General features: G+C 53.5%; 2 protein-coding genes across 3 annotated transcripts in view; both read right to left on the reverse strand.

Annotated features, from left to right (window-relative positions):
* UBE2G2 (ubiquitin conjugating enzyme E2 G2) overlaps nt 1–7672 on the reverse strand; it is a 30823-nt gene extending 23151 nt beyond the window's left edge. For both annotated transcript variants that reach the window (XM_082624962.1, XM_082624963.1), the window contains exon 1: nt 7561–7672. In XM_082624962.1, coding sequence (XP_082481088.1) covers nt 7561–7603 — 43 coding nt within the window. In that variant the 5' untranslated portion in view covers nt 7604–7672. The remainder of the gene's footprint in view (nt 1–7560) is intronic.
* A 3050-nt stretch (nt 7673–10722) lies between these two features.
* SUMO3 (small ubiquitin like modifier 3) lies at nt 10723–21993 on the reverse strand. Its single transcript, XM_082625540.1, has 4 exons — nt 21852–21993; nt 17099–17227; nt 13006–13077; nt 10723–12025 (listed from the first exon to the last, which is right to left on the reverse strand). The coding sequence occupies exons 1-4, from the start codon at nt 21870–21872 to the stop codon at nt 11891–11893; spliced, it is 357 nt and encodes a 118-aa protein (XP_082481666.1). The 5' UTR covers nt 21873–21993; the 3' UTR covers nt 10723–11890.
* Between the last annotated feature and the right edge of the window lie 1174 nt (nt 21994–23167).

Below are 23167 nucleotides of genomic sequence, written 5' to 3' on the forward strand. Positions count from 1 at the left end.
AGAAGTAGCCAACCACTAATCACATATCAACTAACAAATATCAACTACACTTCCTCTCTGCAAAGCTATTCCCGGCAGCGGGGGGTGTCGTGGTGAATGAGACAGACAAGGTCCTGCCTCCAGTGAGCTTCAGTTCTAGGGGCGGAAGACAGGCAGTGAACACGGAGACGTATAAACACAAAGAGTGTTTCAGATACTGACGAGCGCAGTGAAGAACACAATGAAGTGACAGCAAGACGTGGCCAGGTGGTCAGGAAAGGCCTGCTGGCAGGTGGTATTGAAGGTGGGCTCTTTTTTTTAAACTGAGGTATAACTGACATTGAACATTATATTAATTTCAGGTGTACAACAAAGCGATTCCATACTTGTATCTATTGTGAAATGATCCGCACAGTGTGTCTAGCTGACGTCCATCACCACAGAGAGTTACAGATTTTTTTTGTCGTGGTGAGAACTCTTAAGACCTACTCTCTTAACAACTGTCAAACACACAACACAGAGTTATTTACTACAGTCCCATGCTGTACATGGCATCCCCAGCACTTCTCATCTTCTATAAGAAAAAGCCCCGCGCCAGATTAGGGCGGATGAATTGCAAAGTGCTAAAGAGGGGCAGAGGATAGAATGTCAGTGGGAAAGGGAGCGGGGCACCTGGAGCCTCGAGGAGGAGCTTACACCAGAAAGAGCTGGCCTTACTTCTCCTGTGCGGAGATCCCCTGGGCACTCCCCTCCATGACACCCTCCCTTCAGGGTCACAACTGCCACCTCCAGCAGCCTGCCCACCTGCATCCTGGTCAACAGCGGCATCTACCGGTCAGCAAAGAATTACAGCAACCGAGTTCTCCAGATGGAGGGAATGTTTCTGGATTACATTGTTTCCTTGTTTTTTGTTTTTAAAACACACACCCACAACCATATAGTTTCATGTTTAATGATAAAAACAACTTCAAAAACAGAAACAAAATCTTAACAATATCAGAGAAATTTGCAATGACCATTCTTTGCCACTGATTCCTTGAGAACGTTAATTGGTTAATAAAAACACTGCTTTAAATAAATAGTGGCTTTAAAAATAGATACCATGCAAAATAAAATGTAAATATAAACTTTGACCAGTAGTCCCACTTCTCAGAATCCATCCCTCGGCAAGAAAAGACACATGCGTAAAGTTATTCATTTCAGGACTTTCTGTAATAGCAAAAAAAAAAAAAAAACTGGAAACAACCCAAATGTCTTTCAATAGGGGACCAGTCAAATTATGATACGTCTACTGATGGGACACTTTGCAGCTGTAAAAGGGAATGTTGAACACCTCTGTGTCCTAGTACAGAATGAACTCCAGGATATAGTAAATGACAAAAAGTGCAGAAGAGTGTATAACTAGGGTCTTTAAAAAAGAAGTAATTAAATGAGGTCATCGGGTGGGCCCTAATCCAGTCTAACAGATGTCCTTATAAGAAGGAGATTAGGGCACAGACATGGACAGAGGGACAAACGCTGTGAGGACACACGGAGGGGGTGGCTGTCTACACGCCCAGGAGAGAGGCTTCAGGAGGGACCAGCCCCGCTGCAACTGGATCTCTGACTGCAAGGAAATAATTTCTGTGGTTTAAGCTCCTTAGCCTGTGGTACTTTGTTACAGCAGCCCAAGCAAACTAATACAGTGCCCAAACAACTGGACGGCCAGTTGCAAATCATCTGCAAATAAAACTTGACCTTTATCTCATACCACATACAAAACTTTACTCGACGTGGATCACAGATTGAAACGTAAGAGCTGAGAGTATAAGGAAATCATAGGAGAAAACCTTAGTGATCTTATGTTAGGCAATGATTTTCTAAACACAACACAGAAAGCAAGAAATGTTTTAAAAGTCAATCAATTGGATGTCACTGAAACTTTTAAAACCTTTGTTCTTTTAAAGGCAATGTTATGAAAATTACAAGGCAAACCACAGGAGCTGTCGTTCACGGGACAGAGCCTTTCCGTGCAGCCTAGTCAAGGAGCTGCAGAGCCCTGCCACACAGCCACATGCACAGAGCTCAAAACACTGCACTGTCCACTTCAGATGGCAGCAAGACAACAGTATGTGCTTCTTACCACAATTTTTTAAAAGGCAAGCTACAGTCTAAGTGAAAATATTTACAAAATATCCAACAAAACACCTGTACCTGCATTATATAAAGAACTCTTACAACTTAATAAGGATTAAAAAACTCGATTAAAAACTGAGGAAAAAGGCTTCCCTGGTGGCACAGTGGTTGAGAGTCCGCCTGCCGATGCAGGGGACACGGGTTCGTGCCCCGGTCCGGGAAGATCCCACATGCCGTGGAGCGGCTGGGCCCGTGAGCCATGGCCGCTGAGCCTGCGCGTCCGGAGCCTGTGCTCCGCAACGGGAGAGGCCACGACAGTGAGAGGCCCGCGTACCACACACGAAAAAAAAAAACTGAGGAAAAGATTCAATACACATTATCAGAAAAGATATATGGATGGCATATAAAAACATAAACTAAAACCACAATAACATGTCACTACACACCCAACAGAATGACTAAAAACTTTAAAACTGACTATACAAGTGTCGGCAGGAAGTGGAACTCTTGATACACTGCTGGTGGGGATGTAAAACGGTACAAACCACTTGGGAAAACAGTTTGGCTACTTCTTAAAAATTAAACACACACCTCACATATGACCCAGGAATTTACTCAAAAGAAACAAAAGCATATGTCCACGGAAAGAAAGGTTTAACCCTAACCCTAACCCAAACGTTCACAGCAGGTTTATATGTAATAGCCAAGAACTGGAAACAATCCAAAGGTCCACCAACAGGTGAATGCAGCAACAAGTTGTGGTCTTGAAGGGACTACGGACCCAAGCAACAACCTGGACGAACTGCAACATGGTTAGGCTGAGTGAAGGGCCTCTGACAAAGAAAGTACAAAACAACCACAGGAGCGACCGAAGGCAGCTCAGTCACTGCCTGGGACCTGGGGGCGCAGGCGAGAGAAGGCCGAGCCAGATTACAAAGAGGCAGGAGGAGACCAGGGGGCGGTGGTTACTCAGCATCCTGACTGTGGCAATGGCTTCACAGGTGTGTGCACGTACATCCAAACTCATCAAATGTACGCTTAAATACATCAGCTTACTGTATGTCAATTATACCTCAATAAAACTATTTTAAAAGGGTGGCTAGAAAAAAAGACACCACAAAGGTTGAAAAGACAAAGCACAAACTGGGATAAAATACCTGTAACACATATAACCAACAAAGGATTAGGAATATAAAAAGGGATAGGGAATTTACAAAGGACTCCTACAAATCAGTAAGAAAAAGAAACCACACTATGGAAATCTGGTAAAAGATACGGACATTTCACAAAGGGAAAACACGACAGGATGCTCACCTTCATTCATTAGTCATGATCTACAAATTAAAACCACAAGGAACCACATCACACCCACCGGGTGGGAGGAAACAGACCCCGCACAACACCATGGTGTCGGTGAACATCCACAGCGATGCACGTGGAACATGCACACAGGGAAGCCTCATCCATAAGGCCGACTCGTGAGCGCTCCAGGGCTGCGTCACACTGCGCACAGGCACCAGAAATGTCCACAGCAACCAATCTGTATAATAAGCAAAGGCTGGAAATAACCTACATGCCCAGCAGTAAAGGACAAATTGTGGCTTATTCATGAAATGAAATACTATGCAGCAGTGAAAAGAGACACAGCTATATGTTTCAACATAAATGAATCTCAGAAAGAGTGCTGAGCAAAGATTCAATCTGCAGAATACATACTGTGCAATCCTATTTCCACTAAGTGCAAACACAGGCAAAAGTAAATAAAATGTTGTGTAGAAGGATATTAAGTGACAGAACTATAAAGAAAAAGAAAAGAACAAGTCACACAAAATTCGGTGGTGGTAACTCCTGGTGGGGGTGGGAAGCAGCACGAACCAGACTGCTCAGTTCCTGCTAACGTCCTACTTCTTAAGCTGGTGTCACGGGTACAGGTGTTCATTTCACTGTTTCATCTGAAAGTACACCTTTTATATCCTTTTCATACGTAACATACTTCACAATAAAGGATGCTTTAAAAAACTAAAACGGGTTAATGACAGTGATGGGAAGGACAGGCTGAGTCTGGTGGCTCAGAGAAGGCGTCTCCAGGGGAGCAGGGCAAGGAAGGGCCCACACCCCAAGAGGAGCGCGCTGCTGCAGCCGCCAAGTGGGGCTGGGGAGACGCGCCGGGGCGCAGGCGTCAGTGAGGTCAGAGGCGAGAGAAGGGCCGGAGCACACAGAGCCTGAGAAGTCACTGCAAGGGCTTCTGGACAGGGCGACCCGATCTGACTTTGCTGTGCTGAGAACAGAGCCAAGCGGGGCAAGAGAGAAGCAGACCGCCGTCAGGACTGGGCTGCAGTTACGCAGGCCGGAGGTGAGTGGCCTGAGCCAGCACTGGACTCCGGATAAATGAATAACGTCTGAAGGCAGGTCAACAGGTTACACCTGGATACAGAAGAAAGTGAGTCCTCAAAAGACCAATCTAAGGTTTTGAGCCCAAACAGCTGGAAGAATAAGGCCGCCACCGAGACGGGTAAGGCTGTGGGACAACAACGGTGCAGGAGCACAGCGGCTCGGCGCCACGCGTGTAAGTTTGGGGTTCCTACTAGACACCGTACTGGGTTGAACAGTGTCCCCCAGAACCTGTGAAAGTAACCTTATTTGGAAACGGGGGCTGTGCAGATGTGATCAAGTTAAAACGAGATCTCGCTGGATTAGGATGAGCCTAAACCAGTGACTGGTGTCTTTAAAAGAGGGAAGACGACCACGGGAAGACAGGGGCAGAGACGGGGGTTCTGCTACCACTAGCCAAGGAGCGCCGTGGGCTGCCAGCAATGCCCAGAAGCCAACAGAGGCAAGGAAGGATCCTTCCTAGAGCCTCTGCGGGGAGCCTGGCCCTGCTGGCACCTTGATTTGGGACTTCCGGCCTCCAGAGCTGTGAGAGGACACACTTCTGTTGTGTTAAGCCCCTAGATCGTGCAAATCTGTTACGGGAACCCTGGCAACTAATACCTAAGTCCATCTCTGATACTCCCAGAAAAAGCTAGACGATGCACGAAGATAAAACATCGAGAAAAGATATCGGTTTAAGACACCTTGTTTCTTTTCCCATCTTTCTTTTTTTCTGGTTATAAGAACCTGGGCAAATCATTTTGTCTGTTATTCAATCTCCTATAAATTTGTAAAATTAGGGGCCTGAATGGAATCATATCCAAGGTCCTACCACCTCTGAGTTTCTGCAGCTCTGTGACTATTCCAAATACAAGACAGGGGGCCTGAACCCCATCCATTCCGCACAGAAGTTGCTTCTGTAAAGCCTACCTTTCTACTGAATGTGCCACCTTAAAATGCGGTAGGAGGGCAAACCAGATGCTAAGACACAAAAGACAAGAATCACTAAGTGGGATTTTATCATGTTCCTAAGATACCGCATCAACAACCCCCGTCCCCAGCAACACACTGGAGTCATTTTCTACGGCTGATGTGACGATGACAACAAACTCAGTGGCTGAAAACAACACCCACTGATGATCTCGCGGTTTCTGTGTGTCAGAGCCTGGGCACTGCACAGGCCACCTGGTTCTCTGCCGAGAGCCTCACCAGGCTGCCACCCCAAGTTCATTCAGAGGGTTGGTAGAACCCTGCTCCCTGCGGCTGCAAGACCGGGGCTCTAGGGCCCTCACCACTGTCAGCCGGGGTCATTCGCAGATTCTAGAAGCCACCGAGGTCCTCAGCTCCTGGCCCAGCCACGGCAGGGGGTCCTCCTCCTGCTCTGGGTCTCCTGCCTCCCCTATCCTGTCTCCTCTCCCGTCTGGGGGCCTCACATGACAATGGGGTTCCACCCCCATAACCCAGGACACTCTCCCCATCTTAATGTCAGCTCGTTAGTTACCTGTAACCAACATCTCCAAAGTCCCTTCACACGGTGCCCAGGTCAGTGTCTGAGTAACCAGGGGACGGGAGTCTTAGGGAGACACCTGTAGAGCTCTGTCTGCGACACACTCCAAAATGTCGTATATTTACACATAAAAACACACGATACACTTCTGTGATACAGCTTTGGAAGTCAACTGCTATTTACGTTTTATTACTACAAATTGACAACATGGTTGAGATACTGGATGGGACTTTTGTAAGCACAGAAAAGGGGAAAATATTAGGAAACACAAGCTCAACAACGCAAAGACTGGACTGAAGCAGCCACCTAAATTCCCCATGCAGGGGTTTAACAGAGCCCTTCTCTACAGAAATGAGAAAATAGTACCTGCTGGCAGTCTAGAAACGGGGCCAAATAAACTAAAACAGATGCAGCGACACAGACCAGGATGGCAGGAAGTGGCACGTGTTCCCAGACATCTGACCCCCAGCCAGGTTTCCCATGAGGAGACACAGGCAACGGCCCCCATCTCCAACCCTCTGTTCAGGGGGAACCATCTCTTCCCCCACTCTGCCCCCCCAGAGTCTCCTCTAAATATACATTCTTACTTTAGAGAACACCAGATGGTTATCTAGTGTTATCTAACCATTTATTTTAACGAGCCTGCATTTGCAACTCTGTGGTTTGCTCTAGCCAAACACTGACACCCGCTGCGCAGGGCCGCCAAGCTGGTTTAGGAAACTCAGCTGCGTGCGTATTTACCAGTTAGCTTTACGACATTAGTTATTTTGGTTTATGTTCAAGTTTCTTCGGAAAGTGTCCTCAGTGTAATGACAACAGGAACAGCTCACGCTGCGGACAGCCAGCTGTCAGGTACCTGGCTAAGCACCATCTTCACAGACGGGGAAAGGCAGAGGGCGACGTCCGAGGTCAAGGTCCACAACTAACAAGCAGAGGCAGGTGTGAACCCCCAGCAGGCTCCCTCCCACCTTGCGCCCAGCAAACACAACGGCATCCATCCCCGGCTTCTCACAGCGACTCCTGCAAGGAAGCCTCCACTGTAAAAGGGAGAGCACGCTTCTCGCTTCTCCCTTTGCTTTCCCCAAACATCAGAAAATTCTGCGGGCTAAGAAAGCACGAAGGAGGCTTTTGCAACGCTACCCGGGAAGAATGGCAGGTGGCATTATCCAAAAACCCTGTTCCCTCGTTAAAGAGAAAACCCAAATCTGACCTTTCGCCTCCGCCTCATCAGTACGTGATTACCCTACTAGGACGCTTCCCGCAACTTCTCACTAGGCCGGTGAGCTGTCCCTCCGCCCGGCCCACCGGCGTCCGCGAGGCTGGGTCGGGGAGCCCTCCGGTTACCAGCAGAGCCGGAGCCCAGGGTCCCCAGACCAGCGCCGCGCCGTCTTCTCCCCGCCCGGGATCGCGGGCGGCCGCCGGCGACCACACGAAACCCGCCCCGACGGCGCACAGACGGGCCGGGCTCGGCGGCAGACCGAGTCCACGCCCCGCACCCGGACGTCGGGGTGGCCGCCAGCAGCAGGCGGGCGGGCGGGGGCGCGGGGCCCGGCGGGGGGCCGAAGGGCGGTGCGCGGCCCCGAACTCACGTTTGTACTCGGCCATCAACCTCTTGAGCGCCGTCCCCGCCATCTTTCGGGCAACAGCTGCGCCGTCGGCCTCGCCTCCTCAGCGCTCCTCCCTCCCGCCCGACGACCAGGCCGCTTCCGGGTCGCCGCGGGGGCACAGGAGCCCTTCCGGGACGCGAGGCGCGTGCGCGTGCGCGGGGCGCGTGCGCGGTGGGGCGGGGCGGGGCGGGGCGGGGCGGGGCGGGGCGGGGCGGGCCGGGCCGGGCCGGGCCCTAAGCCGCTTTGTGGGATCAGCGCCGCTTCCGGGGGGGTCCGGGTTCCAGTAGGGAACGCTGCAGAAGATCCCGGAGCAGCGAGCGCCCGCAGAGTGTGTGTGAACCGCCTGTTCCGTCCTCATGGCCTCAGGGCGGCCCCGACGCCGGGGACGGGGATGGAGGATCGTGGACAGAAGATGGAGACGGCGGGGAGGGCGGACGAGGGGGGCGGTGGGCAGGGCTGGCCACTCGCGGGCCGGATGAGCAGATGTCGTTCAGACTATTTGCTGAAGGTACACCGTGGGCCGTGTCGGGGCTCCCTCCTGTCACCCGTGCAGTTCAGAGGAGGCGACTTTCAGGCCCAGCTGCAGTCAGAGCGAGAATCCACGCAGAACACATTTGGTGCCCCGGTGGCTACCCTCACACCGCTTTAGGTTTGAAAAAGTGAGACTGGCGATTGTGGCGGTTTTATGCCGTGTCGGTGTGGTTCTGGATTCCACTCGGCCAAGAGAGGAGCTTTGGGAGCTCGAGGAGGGAACAGAGCAGCGGCCAGACCCCTCCCCCACCCCAGGTGTGGCTGGGCTCCCCTCCCAACCGCCAGCCTGGGGACCAGCAGCTCCCAGAGGCAGCGGGTCCAGACTTCCCCACGGCGCCCTTGGCAGTCCCCCAGGCCACTGCTTCAGGAGGCCAGCAAGGGGCTGTCCTCTTCCTCAGGCCATACACCGCCCCCCCCCCGCCCCCGCTGCTGCTCTGGCTTCTCCACTGAGTAACGTGCATCGGATAACTAGACGGGCGAGTCTTTTTTTTTCCGAAACATTCATGGTGGTTCTGCTGGCTGGCCCACTGATCTATCTGTTGGCCTGTTTATGCCTCTTAGAGCCCCATTCTTACTTCAGAGAAAGTCAGTACCTTCAGTGCTTTGTGGCGAGGGTATATGCACCTTTTAAAAAAGAAGAGTTTTCATCTTCGCAACACATATCCAACGTACTCCTCCACAGAATTTCTATGTAACGTCCTGTATAATTTTCCAGCACAGTACACGACTTAGCTGTCTCCTGTGACCAGAAACATGTCCCGTCAGGGCAGGGTGTTCTCTTCTCGTGTGTTCCCAGATGCAGCCTCAGTACCTGGACGTGGCAGGAGGTCTCTGTCGAGTTGAATAAAATTAAACAATTCGCACAAACCTCACAACGGTGCATATTTTGCGGTAGAGGTGTCACAAAAATTCAGTCTGACACTGTCTTTTCAAATGACCATGGTGATTTATCAAACAACACAGTACTTTTAGACAGTTCCAAAGAGTAATGGGTTTGCACAAATACTCACGTTCTTCTGTTCAAGTAGTTGCCCTCTGCAATCAAACCACACCCCATCCCCGCAAGCCTGTCGGGTCAGAGGGTGTGGTTCCCATGGAGACTAAAGGAAAACTCCACTTGGTCACCTAAAGGAAGTGTGGGTGATGAAAAGCATTGTCGTCAACATTATGACGCTCAGACAACAGCACCTGTCAGACACTGGGTATTTTCTTAGCTGCGTCCACGTCTGTGTCACTGCTGTCTTTGTCACATCATTTTCCTGTTGTACAGCAGTGTGTGAATTCACAGCTTGTACCAGGATTAGTTTCAAGTGACAAAAACCCAAAATATGAGGTGCTCAACATAACAGAAGGCTCTCACCTCACTGTGGCTGGTGGGACAGCCTCGCCTTCAGGGAAGCAGGCCCCCTCCACACGTCTTCTCTGAGATTCAAGTGTAACTGGGCACCCTGTATTTTATTCACTCAATCTGGCAACTCTCTGCTCGGTCAGTCGGTCCTGGTATCCCCAGGCTTCTGAGTAGCAGGTGTGTGATATCAATACTTAGAGGCTTTGGCCCACTGGACAGGCCAGCAAGTTCAGAATAAACTAGTTTCTTTGGGAACTGAAGTTCTGAGGTACAAAAAGGATCTGCTTTTTGCAGTTCCTTTCCATGGAAGCTGTGTCTAGTGGCAGAGCCAATATTAACACATGCTTCCCCACCTGTGCTGTGCAGCACAGCCAGGCTGGCATCGCCCGTGTGCCTGGAACTGAGGGGTCCTGGGACATGGGGCTTGCAGTACCGAAACTGAGAAAGTGCCAGCTGGGACCCAGGGCACCAATAAGAGCATCAATAGGGCCTGTCTCCGACTGAAGCATCAATTTAACCCAGAGATTCTGGGAGTTGGGTTTAGGTAACAATATTTTAAAAACATTGATATCAACAGATTATTCCGAATGCACAATCTGCATACATTTCTAAGATAAAAGACAACCTCCAGGACACTGCCTGCTCTTCGGTCAGGCAGCACTGATCTCAGGCTCCCAAGGAAACAGCGCTGCTCCTAACCTAAGGCCCCCCTCGGCACAAGTACAGGGGCTGCCCTGTTGGCCTTCACCACCCGCCGCGGCATCTGGCAAACGACCCAATCCCTGTGCTGTGCCTTGATCCACCTCCTGCTGCTGCTGTAAGTGAATCAAGGGCTCCATTGCCCGGATGCCCTTGACCTTTCACCTTGTGCTCACCTCACCTGATGCCCCCCGTGCTGTCACAGCGCGGCGCGCAGGGAAGTTCTCAAATTAGTGCCAACTCGCTTCCGTTTCAAACAGATGAGTGAGAAGGTTGTCAGCTGCACCAAGGAAAAGCCTTAAACACCAGAAATGTCAAGAAGCCCAGAGGAACAGTGCCCCTCCACCCAGGACGCCCAGGAGAGGACGGAGGAGGGTTCTGAGGGTGAGGGGGTGTCCTCGGCAGGAGACGCCACCCGCCTGGGAAGCCTGCGCGGGCGCAGGAGGGGGGCAGCGGTGAACCGGCCTTTAGATCGAAGTCTGAGTGGCCTCGCTGGAGGGTCGCTGCAAATACTGAACGGGACCCAATGCCCAAGCTCCAAACGCAGTACTGAATACAAGCCGAGAGACCGAATAGCAAACTATGTTTACTGTTGACAGTAGTAAAGAACAACAGATAATGTACAAACGGGAGTAAACACAACAGAGCCGGCAGACGCGCCACCCGCGCCCGAAGAGCGAAACACAAAGGAAAAGCAGACACCTTCAGCGAGACGCCAGCCAGACGAGATGACGGCGGTCGCGCTGCCCAGGTGATCCGCACGGGCAGTGCCGGGCCATCCGGCGGCAGTGGGTCCACACACGAGGGCAACAGGACAGCTATCGGATCATCAGGACAGACCCCAGTGCTTCACAGAACTGAAATCACGTGTAACACGTAAACTCCACAGCAACGCGGGGGGCAGAACACAGTCCACGGGGAGAGCCCGGAGCCGTCTCCCTCGTCACCACACTGGGAAGCAGCTCTTTTACACAAAAACGTGAATTGCAAAATCAGCAATACTCCATCTTCCTTTTTTATATACAGACTATCATTATTCATCAGAAGCAAATACTGGAAGAAATCTGAGGCCCCGGCAGTATTACCAGGTGAGACGTGTGGGAATTACTTTTTTCTCTGTTAAGGAAAGGGGAAAAGCCAACTTTCACTGCCCCTGAACAGCATCACCGGCCATGGGCGGCGATGCGTCCTGGCTCCTAGGCCCCAGGCCCCATCCGGGACCACGTTATTGAAGAACTTCTTAAGAAACATTCCAGTATTTTCCCTTCAACTTTACTATATTCTGACAAAGCTTACACTTGTAATATTTAGCATTAAAAAAAAACTGTGCCAGCAAGAAACAATAAGTGAAAGTTTGTCTCCCATCTCGACTGTGTCCCCAAAACTCGCCCCACAGAAACACCCCCAGAGCAGTGACGTGAGTTCTCTACATGACTGGAATGGGTAGGGGCCAATACCTGGGGTAAGAGCCCCACCTGGACGGAAAGTGGGCACTCGGGCCACAAGTTTGGGGGAAATGTCATAGGAGGGAGAAAAAACAAAAATGAAAGTAAAACCAAAACCAAAACCCCTCGCCATGCATTTTACCCAAACAGAGGTACTGGGGTGATGGGCTGGGGGAAGCCGTGGACGTCCCCGCGGCCGCACTGAAGTGCATCAGAGAGCAGAGTCCTTCTGGGGAATGTCCTCGGTGTCTGAGCCTCCCTGGTGTGGGCACGGTCACACCTTCACTGTTCAATAGCGAACACAAGTGCAGTGACACGAGGGGACGGTGGCTCTAGAGGCTGCACCCAAGAGGCAGCTGGCCTTTCCGGACCCCCCCGTCTGCTGCTGGAACACGTCAATGGTGTCTTCGTCCTCCATCTCCAGCTGCAGGCACAGAGGGGGCAGTGAGTATCCTCACGTCACAGGAAGGGGTCCCACCCCGCTGAGCACCAGGGTCTTGGAGCTGCCCCCGCCCACGCCAGGGACACCACTCTGAGGCGCCTGAGCCCCGAGCCTGCCCTCGGTGGGCACCCGGGGACAGAGGCTGAGCTGTGGATTTCCAACAAGCCCGCTTATTCCCCAAGCTTCCCCTAACAAAGGAACGGTCAACATTGGGGACTTGACCTGATAGAAACACTAAGTCCTGTTACAAACAAGGACTATAAACAAGTCTCTATAAAGTTTTACTGAAAAGTACAAACTGGCTAACGTTGCAGACCCAGTATCCAGGCTACAAGTGGGTGGTGACCGCATGTGCCTGGCTCGCCCGGAGCCTGCAGACGGCGGCGGGCATGGGCAGGCCCAGGCCTCGTCCCTGTCTCTGGACCACCTCTGCCGGGCACCCAGCCCTCCTGGTCCTTCTCCCAACACAGAAGAGGCTGACAAAGGACAGCTTCCTCATTCGAAAACTGAACCTCAAAATTACAAAGTCAAATGATCTAATAATTAAAGCCATTAAGAAAATGTAGGGACTTCCCTGGAGGTCCAGTGGTTAGGACTCCACGCTTCCACTGCAGGGGGCACAGGTTCGATCCCTGCTCAGGGAACTGAGACCCCACATGCCACAGAGCACAGCCAAAAAAAAATTTTTTTTCGATAAATAAAGAATATAAAAGGTAAGGTGGGTATTCCCTGGTGGTCCAGTGGCTAGGACTCTGCATTTCCGCTGCCGAGGGCCCAGGTCTGGGGAACTAGGATCCCGCAAGCCACTTGGTGCGGCCGAAAAAAAAGAAAGAGAGAAAATGTAAGATATTCTTTCTATGTGAGAAGCAATCGGTGACTCTCAAATGCAAGTATTCCAAATGGCAGTTATGAAATGCAGATCGGAAGAAGCCCTCAAGTATAGACAGGGTTGGCTTTCCTACCTGTGCTGGGGTGTCTGTTTCATTAATTGGTTGTCCATCAAACCTGAATCGAATCTGTCTCATTGACAAGCCCTGAAAAGAAAAAGCAATCATCATTAAACATTTTCAGCTAACACATTAATTCAAAAAGAATCACACATTTGGGGCTTCCCTGGCGGCACAGTGGTTGGGAGTCCGCCTGCCGATGCAGGGGACACGGGTTCGTGCCCCGGTCCGGGAAGATCCCACATGCCGCAGAGCGGCTGGGCCCGTGAGCCATGGCCGCTGAGCCTGTGCGTCCAGAGCCTGTGCTCCGCAATGGGAGAGGCCACAGCAGTGAGAGGCCCATGTACTGCAAAAAAAAAAAAAAAAAAAAAAAAAAAAAAAAAAGAATCACACATTTATGTGGAAACACCAGATTTCTGAATATACAGATTTACGATGCAGTTGACTACGAAGCCTCACCAGTGGGGCTGCAACCTAGTTCATGTGATGCACCCAGAACCACCTTTCAGACATTGCTGTTCTAGCACCTTCTAGCTCCTGGGGCTCCGCCCTCATCCATCTCTCTCGCTTCCCTCCAGGCGCTGAGCAGAATTTCGACACGTTGGCACCATCACTTCCTCCCCTTTAAACAATTCTCAGAAATAGGTCAGGCGACCCTGAGGCATGTGATGAGCCGCCAGCCTGAAGCTGGGAAGAGGCCCTTCTGCCTCCTGAGGGAACAGCTGGACGTGGTCGGGGGCACAGCCAGTTCATCAGGACAGACAGGATTAAAACACCCATCTCTGCTCCCTCCTGAAACCTACTGATGTGACATAAAGAAACAAAGAAAACAGGAGAGGGGCCAGGCCAGCAAAGGGCGTCACCTCCGGGCTGGAAGCTACAGGGCTGTGGACCCTAGACCCCAAGGTCCGGATGCGGTGCGCTGGGGGACCGCAGGGCGGACCACAAGAGCCCCGAGAGGGGCAGGGGCCGGGCACACAGGTGTACGAGGCAGCGATGCAGCTGATCTGGGACGACTGCAGGAAAGTCCATATCCGACTCCCAAAGCAGGGCCCCCAACCCCAAGGTCGGGCACTGTCCCTCCCACGGGCAGAAGGTCCCCGTTCTGGAGAGGTGGACTCAGAGCCCTGGGCTGGGGACACAGGTACAAACAGGGCAGTGACAGGTGGCCGGCGGAGGCAGGCGAGTGACGCCCAGTACACCCGGAGCCCTGCCGAGCTGCTCCTCCCGGCCGCCACGCTCCCAGGGCACAGGCGGGAGCCTGGGGGCCACTCCGGGGAGACTTAAAGACTCACGGATTGCAACACTGGGACCCCCACAGAACACCCACCCGGGCAGGCCGCCCTGGGACAACATGCGGGCCCCGCCCACACACCAGGTATGCAGCTTTCCACCAGCTTTTTAGTGCTTCGTGCTTAAACACGAGCCGTCACCCAGGGAGAGAGGACAGTTAAGGAAAGACCAATGTGTGAGGAGTCAAAGCAAAGAAGAAAGAAAAAGGGGTGAGGAGGGCACAGGGGGAGGAAGGATCAGAGGACGCCGGGACGCGCGCGCACACACACGCACTCAAAGATGTGCAGAGACACAGCCGCGTGCACACGCACACATACGCACACGTGCACACACACGTGCACGCACACACATGTGCACACACACATGTGCACACACGCGCACACAGATGCATACACACACCCGAAGCTTTTAGGGAGATAGAAAACAACAGAAAGTTCCCCTGGGGAAAAAGGAGCCTCAGAAAACAGGAAAGAAAAAGAACTTTTTTTTTTTTTTTTTTTTGCAGTACGCGGGCCCCTCACTGTCGTGGCCTCTCCCGCTGCGGAGCACAGGCTCCGGACGCGCAGGCTCAGCGGCCATGGCTCACAGGCCCAGCTGCTCCGCGGCATGTGGGATCTTCCCGGACCGGGGCACGAACCAGCATCCCCTGCATCAGCAGGCGGACTCTCAACCACTGCGCCACCAGGGAGGCCCAGAACAAGAATTTTAAAAATCAGAAATCATGACAGAAACAAGACTGTCCATAAAAAGTGGGAACATGAAGTTGATAAAACCTCCCAGAACAGAGACCAATAGCAACAAAACCCAATGCACAATGGGAGGAAATGATCCAAATGAACACACCTGGAGCAGGTAACTGCAAGCCAGATGGGCATTCCAGTGAAGAGGGACACAAATTACCAAAGAACTAACAGAAGGTCTAGTTCCTGAACTAAAATGAGTTTCTAGACCGAAAAGGCCCAGAATGTGCCCAGAAGAGTAAAGGGTAACACTGCCTTAAAGCACGAGAACAAAGTCCCAAAAGCTATCAGAGATAAAGCAAGCCGCAAACAGAGGAGAGAGAATCAGAATGCCATTGAACTTTCCACACCAGCGTTGGAAACTAGACGAAAATGATGCAATCGCTCCAAGAAAAGAAAATGAACTGCAACCTATGTGCAAACATTCAAGCGTGAAAGTTTATAAAGCAAATCACTTTCCGACGTGCAGTATTTTTCATACCCTTTCTGAGCAAGATACTGGAAGATATGCTCCATCAAAACAGGGGAAGAAGACTAATCCAGAAAATACACAGGAGGCGGCTCTGGGATGATGGCTGAGCAGCAGTCCAGGTGGGGCAGGGAGGGCGGGGCCCTGGGAGGGACGGTGGGAAAGCAAAAGACCCAGGAACACGAGGGACGGTGCAGCACGGCGGGCAATTCAGGGCATAAATTAACAATGGGCCCCCAGAAAATGACACACACAACCACCACCAGACCAGGAGAAACAGGACTCAGACAAGAGCCAGAAATCTTCACAGGCCACTGTGTGGCTCAGGGCTGGCGCTGCCCCAGTCAGGACAGAAGCAGGAGATTCCAGAGCGATGGTCTGGAGCCCAGGGAAGGAGCCATGTGCCAGCGCGGGCGGTGGATGTGCGGACAGCGGGCCAGAGCTGAAGTCCCACCTTTCACAGGCGAAAAAAATCTCCAAAATCAAAAAACGTGAAGAAATAGAAGTGCAAGCATATTTACCAAAGAAAAGTGAAAAAAAAAGTTGGAGTTGAAAGTGATCTCCTCTGAGGAGCAAGCTCTGAAAAGTGGGGTTTTTGCGGTACGCGGGCCTCTCACTGTTGTGGCCTCTCCCGTTCCGGAGCACAGGCTCCAGACGCACAGGCTTGGCGGCCATGGCCCACGGGCCCAGCCGTTCCACGGCATGTGGGATCTTCCCAGACCAGGGCACGAACCCGTGTCCCCTGCATCGGCAGGCGGACTCTCAACCACTGCGCCACCAGGGAAGCCCTAGGGTGTTTTGTTTCTTTTTTTTGCGGTACGCGGGCCTCTCACTGTTGTGGCCTCTCCCGTTGCGGAGCACAGGCTCCGGACGCGCAGGCTCAGCGCCCAGCCGCTCTGCGGCATGTGGGACCTTCCCGGACCGGGGCACGAGCCCGTGTCTTCTGCATCGGCAGGCGGACTCTCAACCACTGAGCCACCAGGGAAGCCCCCTAGGGTGTTTTTAATAATAACAACAAAAAGCGCAAGGCAAGGATTTATCAAAGCCAAGAACGGAAACTAACAAAGGTCCAGTATTTCCGAAGTATCCTGAGAAAAGCTGCCTCACCTGAAAGGACAGGCTCAGGGGGAGAGACTGGGGAGGAGCATCAGAGAGCACAGGGGACCGAGGGGACCGAGGGCACAGTCACGCTCACACGTAACACACACTCCACACTCCACGCGGTCAGTCTCTCTGGTCACCGTGGGAGAGCATACGAGCATCGGCTCCTTATTTTGAAATGTAGTAAACAAAGGGCAAGAATCAAGCATCGTCTGGAAACTGAACTGTGTCGAGGGCAGTTGCCCCACAGACGCAAAGGTGGAAGGATGGAATCCCAGGCGAAGCCACCACTCCGATTCCAGCAGCACCACGAAGACATCACCAGACATCCACCCCTGACCGGGGACAACCGGGTGGCTGAAGAGGGAGTGACCGGCCAGCCTGGAGGGGACAGGTGGAGGGGAGCACCTCCGGGGGAGGTGTGCACACACAGGCACGCGCGCACACACAGGCACGCGCACACACACAGGCACACGCACACACACTCCGGGACCCCTCCCCACACCTGGCGCTCGCAGTAGGCCTTCATCAGCTTGCTGAGCGGCGTGTGCCTCTTGATCTTGAACTGGACGACGGAGCCGTCCTGCCCGGCCACCTTCAGGTTGATGTGGTCGTTCTCCGTCTTCACTCCCTCCTGCAAAGAGACATGAATCTCGGCCTCCAGCCCGTCGCCCCGCAAACACCACTTTAAAGGCAAGTGTTTGCGTGGCTGCTGGTCTTTTTTGAAGTCATTAAAACCAAGCTACTTCTTAAAATTCCCCAGCAATTCAGTCACTCGAGTGATTGTTTGATTTCTACACAAAACTTATTTTTAACTTCTACCTGCTGAGTCAGGAAATGCCCTGCCAGTCTAGTGTTTCCACAGACTGTCAATTCAAGGGGGAAAATCTGCTCAATAGATCCAGAAAACAATGGAGAGAAGATCCATCTTTGTTCTAAGATCGTTCTCATGAGACTAGGAGCCGCACGTATGCACAGGTGAGTTATACTTACGCACGTGGATGAATGAGACCAAACGACAGACGTTTCCGGCTGGGAAAGCGGGGTGCGAGTGGCTTGGGGTCCAGATGGCCCACAGCTTCCCTGCTCGCCACCCAGGGAGGGCCACCCTCAAGTCCGTTCTGTGCCACCAGTCCCACCTGGACAGGGTCACCGCCATACTCTATCCTGACATGATCCCGTAGTGGGGGTCTCTGGCCCCTGGAAACTACTGGAAGTTGATGCAAGAAGCTCGTGTTCAGAGCAGAGGCTCAGCCTGAGAGGACCGTTGGGGAAGACAGGAGTTGTTTATTTTTTAACAAAATGATGAAGCTGACCCCTGAGTCAATCTGCAGACGAGTTGGGATGGAGACCAAAGCGGGTTTGTATGCTGTCCAGCCACACGCTCTCGTCCTCCTCCTGAGGCTCCGGCAGGTCCGGCCGCCGCAGGCTCTCTGCTCCTTCCCTGCTGCTTCCCCTTCCTCCCCCGGGACCCACTCCCCGCCGTTTCCCCGCCGCCTCCCTGCCTCACGGAGGGGGAGACGAAAGGAGGCCACTCAGCACTCTGGCCCCTGGAGGCCACAGTAGGTGAGCTCGGGCTGGCCCGAGAAGTGGCCCCAGGAGGCGAGACTCCGGCCAGGAGCCTCCTCTGATGGAGCTGGGGCCCCAGGACCACTCCCCAGAGACTGAGGATGCAGATGCTTTTCCATTTTTTCAAATAAAGGTTTTATTTTGGAATAATCTTACATTTCCAGAGAAGTTGCAATACCGAGGCACAGTGCACTCCTACACCAGCCCCGCCCGTTAACATCTCACGTACTGCAGTGCCCATCACACCCGAGAAACCAACACTGGCACACCGCTGACAACGGAAATGCAAGCTCTTTTGTATTTCACCAGGTTTTCCACTAATACCCTTTTCTGTTCCAGGATCCAATCCGGGGTACCACCTTGCATTTACAGATAAGGTTTCTTTTCCATTTATTCATCGTGTTAAAATGCACATAAAATTTACCACCTTCACCATTTGCAAGCGTACCGTTCAGTATAAAATACAACCATTGCCGCCATCCACCTCCACAACTCTTTTCATCCTGTAAACCCGAAACTCTGTCCCCACTGAACACTAGCTCCTCCCCCTCCAGCCCCTGGCCCCCACTGTTCTCCTGCCCCTACGAATCTGACTCCCCCAGGGACCTTCTGTAAGTGGAATCACACAGTATTTGTCCTTTTGTGACTGGCTTACGTCACTCAGCATAATAACGTCTTCAAGGTTCATCCCTGTTGTAGCATGTGTTTAGGAAATCCTAAAAGGATTTCCTTCCTTTTCAGGCCTGAATAATATGCATAGACCAAGTTTTGCTTATCCATTCATCCACACTTCCGTTCTTCCACGATTTTACCTATCGTCAGTAATGCTGCTATGAACACGGGCGCACAAATCTCTCTTTGAGGCCCTGCTTTCAATCACTTTGGGTCTATATCCAGAAGCAGAGCTGCTCGATCACATGGTAATTCTACTTGTAACTTTTGAGGAATTCCCAGACTCTCTTCCACAGCAGCTGCACCATTCTACACTCCCACCACCAGTTCCAACTTCTCCTCGCCAACACTTCTTGTTTTCTCTCGTTTTTTGAAAGCAGCAATCCTAATGGGTGAGGTGGTATCTCACTGTAGTTCTGATGTGCATTTCCCTGATAATCAGTGGTGTTGAGCATCTTTGCATGGGCTTCTCGGCCATTTGTACGTCTTCTTCGGAGAAATGTCTATTCAAGTTTTTTTGCTCATTTCTGAATCAGGTTGCTTATTTCTTGTTGTTGAGCTTTAGGAGTTCTCTATATATTCTGGATACTGATCCTTTATTAGATATACGATGTGGAAGGAAAATCAAAATGGAGTCAGTGTTGCTCAGAGAGCCTCTCAAACAGAGCCAGGAGGCCACTGAGGACGGTCCTTACGCTCATCTCAGCCCAGGCGGAATCTGACCCTGTGACCACGTCCTGTCCTGATGAAGGCATCCAGGACACCTGCCAGAAACCCAAGATACCTGTGGGACCCAGACCCTAAAACAACTCGTGACAGCCATCCCTTAAGGACAAATATTTCCTTCCTTGAGTCAGAACTCAGCCTCGTGGCTTTCACCTTTATTATAAAGCCCCTGATTCTTTCTCTTCCTCGGAAAGCTCTTTCGGTTTTACCCAAATCTGTGTCTCCCAAACTGCAATTCTTAACACCCCAAATAAGTTATTTTCTCATCTGCAGCCTTCTGCGGTTCTTTTTCTGGTTGATAGTGATTTGAAAGTATCTTCTCCCCTTCTGTGGGTTGCCTGTTTACTCTGTTCACGGTGTCTTCTGATGTACAAACTTTTAACTTTCATGAGTCTAGTTTATTCTTTTCATGTTACCTGTGTCTTTGGTGTCATATCCGAGAAATCATCACCAAGTCCAACGTCACGGAGCTTCTGTCCTATGTTTTCTCCTAAAAGTTTTATTGTTTTAGGTCTTACGTTTAAGTCCTCCAACCATCTTGACTTAATTTTTGCATACCGCGTTCAAAAAGGTCCAACTTCATTCTTTTCAACGAGGATAGAGAATGCATTTGCTTTTTTAATGAAACAATATGGGTGTGTTCAAAACAAAGAGACTGCAAGGGCTAGAACACAAAACAAACAGAAAGAGGGCAGACCAGGCAGAGAAAGACACCAAGAACGAATGGCCTGTCCCAGGCCCCCGGTGAATCCCTAATAAACAAAGGAACTTAGAGGAGGGGAGGGGAGGGGAGGGGAGGGGAGGGGAGCCTAAAAACCAGAACCACACTTCACACTATCAGTCCCCTGCCTGGGCTCTTGAGGGGAGGCAAACTGTCTTTCCCAACTGATCCACAAGGTTTTCTTTCTGCCAAGATGGCCTGGGAGTGTACCTCCTACCCTGTCCTCTCCAGGCCCAGAGGAAAGAGTGGCTCCAGGTAGGGAGCAGTGCCCGGCAGGCACAGTGAGCACTGGTGGGGCATGAGGCACAACCATCCAGCTGCCTTGGAAGTAGTTAAAACAAGTTCATTCTACTGAATTGGGCCTTGGACGTTGACCACGTGGGAGAGTTAAGTTTAAACACACCGAAGGGATGGTACTGTGTGTATTTCGTTGCCTATAAACTACAGTAAGAGGAGGCCACCTAGAAATCATAAAAGGGCATTTACATTTGGCCTCCCCAAGCGTGAAAAGCAAAGGCAGTTCCAACTACACCTGGAGGGAGGACCCTCCTGGAGGGTGACTTTTTCTCACAGGAGAGGGCAGCGTCCACCGGAGCCCCACCGTGTGATCCCGACCGGGGGGGGGGGGCTCCGTGACCAGGGGCCCCAACTTCAGCTCAACCTCCAGCATCAGCGGGGTCAGCGGGAGCCTGCACGCAAAGCACTCAATGCGCAGCAGATGGTCCACTTCAAAAAGGCAGACCCCAAGAGTGCAGATGAAGAGCTCCAGAAACCTGTTTTTAAAACTAGTTAGCACAACCGCGGGCCTTCGCGAGGACTGCCGTCCAGGGCACCAGAGTGCGGAGCGCGCACCAGAGAGCCCGGTGCGCAGGGCGTGGCGCACACCGGGTGACAGCGACGGGAGGTGGGCGCACACCCTGGGGGCGGCAGTGCGTCCAGACAGGTCCGGCCTCTCAGAGCCCCTGCCCAGCCTGCGCCCTCTCGGCGCTCCGCAGTGAGGACTGAAGAGGGGGCCCCACGCACGCGGGACAATAGGGCCCAGGCCAGCCCGGACCGTGGGTCCCCGCGTAAGAGGCGTAGTGGGGGTGGGTCCCGGCGAGGGAAGAGGTCCTGGGGAGAGGCGGTCCCAGAGAGGGACTGGGGACGCGGGGGGGGCGATGTCAGCAGAGGGAGTGGGTCGCAGGCAGGAGGGCCCGGGCTAGAGGCGGCCGCTCTTCGGGACTCGGCCCACTGGAGGGGTGGAGCTCGGACCGCGGAGGAGGAGTCTGGGCGGAGGGAGCCGGGGGGCGGGGCCCGGGCAGGGGGAGCTCGAGGGCGGGGCGGCCCCGTGGGGCGGGGCCTGGGCGGAGGGCGGGACGTGCGGGGGAGGGGAGACCAGCGGAGCCGGGCGATGCGGTGAGGGGGGGCGAAGGGTGGAGAGGGGAGGAGGGAGGAAGGCGGGAAGGCCTGGCGGCGCCGCTGGGCCTGGGCCCCGGAGGCCGGCGGCGGAGGGCGGCGGGGCCCGGGGCACGGGGGCGACGCGGGCGGGGGGGCCGAGTCCGGGGCCCGGCCCGCGCCCGCCGGCCCTTACCTTGGGCTTCTCCTCGGACATGGCTGCGCGCGGCGGGCGGCGGGCGGCGGGGCAGCAGGCAGCGCCGAGTGGGCGACTCACGCTCTCGGCCCGCCGCTCTCCCGCCGCAGCTGCTCGCGGGGCCGCGCTTTGCCCCCGAATCCCCGCGCGCAGGTTGGCCGGCGCGGGTCACGCGGTGGGGGCGCGCGTGCACGAGGCGCGCTCCCGGGCGTGGGGCGCGTGCCCGGCCGGCCGAGGTTCTTGGCGGTTCCAAATGCGTCAGCCGGCGGGGCTCGCGCGGTCCGGCGTCCGTACTTCGGGGGGCGCGCTGGGAGCCGCGGGAACACAGGGCAGCTAGGGTCGTGGGGGAAGGGGGGAGCTGTGTGGGTGGGGCGCGCTGGGACCCCAAGGGTGCACGGAGAGCCAGGCCATCAGCCCTACAGGTGCGGAGTCGGGGGCAGGCCTGGCACATTATCTTGGCGCCTGAGAATGGCCCGCCCGTCCCCCGAACTGGCCCCTCACCTACCGCTGCTCCGCCAGCTGAGACCGGATGTATCCACTGGCTTCCTCTGTGATGAGTGCGTCTCACAGGGAAACAAGGAAAATAAAGCCAGCCAGGTGAACTACCTCCAGTGGCCCCGGCGGGGACGACCCCAGGGCTAGGAAAGTCTCGGTTCACCTTCACAGAGGAGCCAAGTGTCAGGTCCTGAGGAAGTGGGGGTGAAGGAAGAAGGCCTAACAGGCTGACCCACCGGGCAGCTCCGTCCACTAAGGACACCCGGCACGTGTTCATTCAGCGAGGCCGCACAAGCTGCAGCTGCTTCCACCCAGAGCTCCCAGTGGACGGAGGCCTAAACGGGGCTTTTCTAGGAGGGGGTCAGGGAGGTGGAAGGTCTCTCACTCCGTCCACTTCTCACTGAGCGCTTAGCCAGGCTGACTCTGCGGCTCCTTTGTCTCCCCTTGTCCAGCCCCCTTTGGGGCCTTCTGAGCCCAGCCAGTGGAAGCTGAGCATCTGGGGGAGACAGCGACCTAGCCTCCTGGGTTCAGCTCATTTCCTGTTAACACTGAAAGGCCATAGAGCCAAGTTTTCACGGGCCTTAATTTCACAAACCAATTTTGACTCTTCAGAATTCATTTCCTGGGCTAGAGGCACCAATTAGGAGAGGGGAATGGGCCGCCCCCCCCAGAATGGAGCTGCCATGTCACAGGCTGACGAAGTCTGTCTGTTGAAAGTTCTGGTCAGAGCCGACCTCCATCTCAGCCAGGTCCAAGGATTTGGTCCCTTTCACCCTGGACTGTGGTGCCTCTACCAGGGGATCCCCGGGCACAGTGGCCAG

The sequence above is a fragment of the Mesoplodon mirus genome (assembly GCF_964341445.2).
Source record: "Mesoplodon mirus genome assembly, chromosome: 6".
Taxonomy (NCBI): domain Eukaryota; kingdom Metazoa; phylum Chordata; class Mammalia; order Artiodactyla; family Ziphiidae; genus Mesoplodon; species Mesoplodon mirus.

What these genes read in the sequence shown, in the direction of transcription:
- SUMO3 (XM_082625540.1), bottom strand. Translation starts at nt 21,872, where the DNA reads ATGTCCGAGGAGAAGCCCAAG. An exon ending in AGGCCTACTGCGAGCGCCAG is followed by an intron (nt 13,078 to 17,098) that starts GTGTGGGGAGGG and finishes TTTTCTTTTCAG; the next exon opens with GGCTTGTCAATGAGACAGAT. An exon ending in AAACAGACACCCCAGCACAG is followed by an intron (nt 12,026 to 13,005) that starts GTAGGAAAGCCA and finishes CTGTGCCTGCAG; the next exon opens with CTGGAGATGGAGGACGAAGA.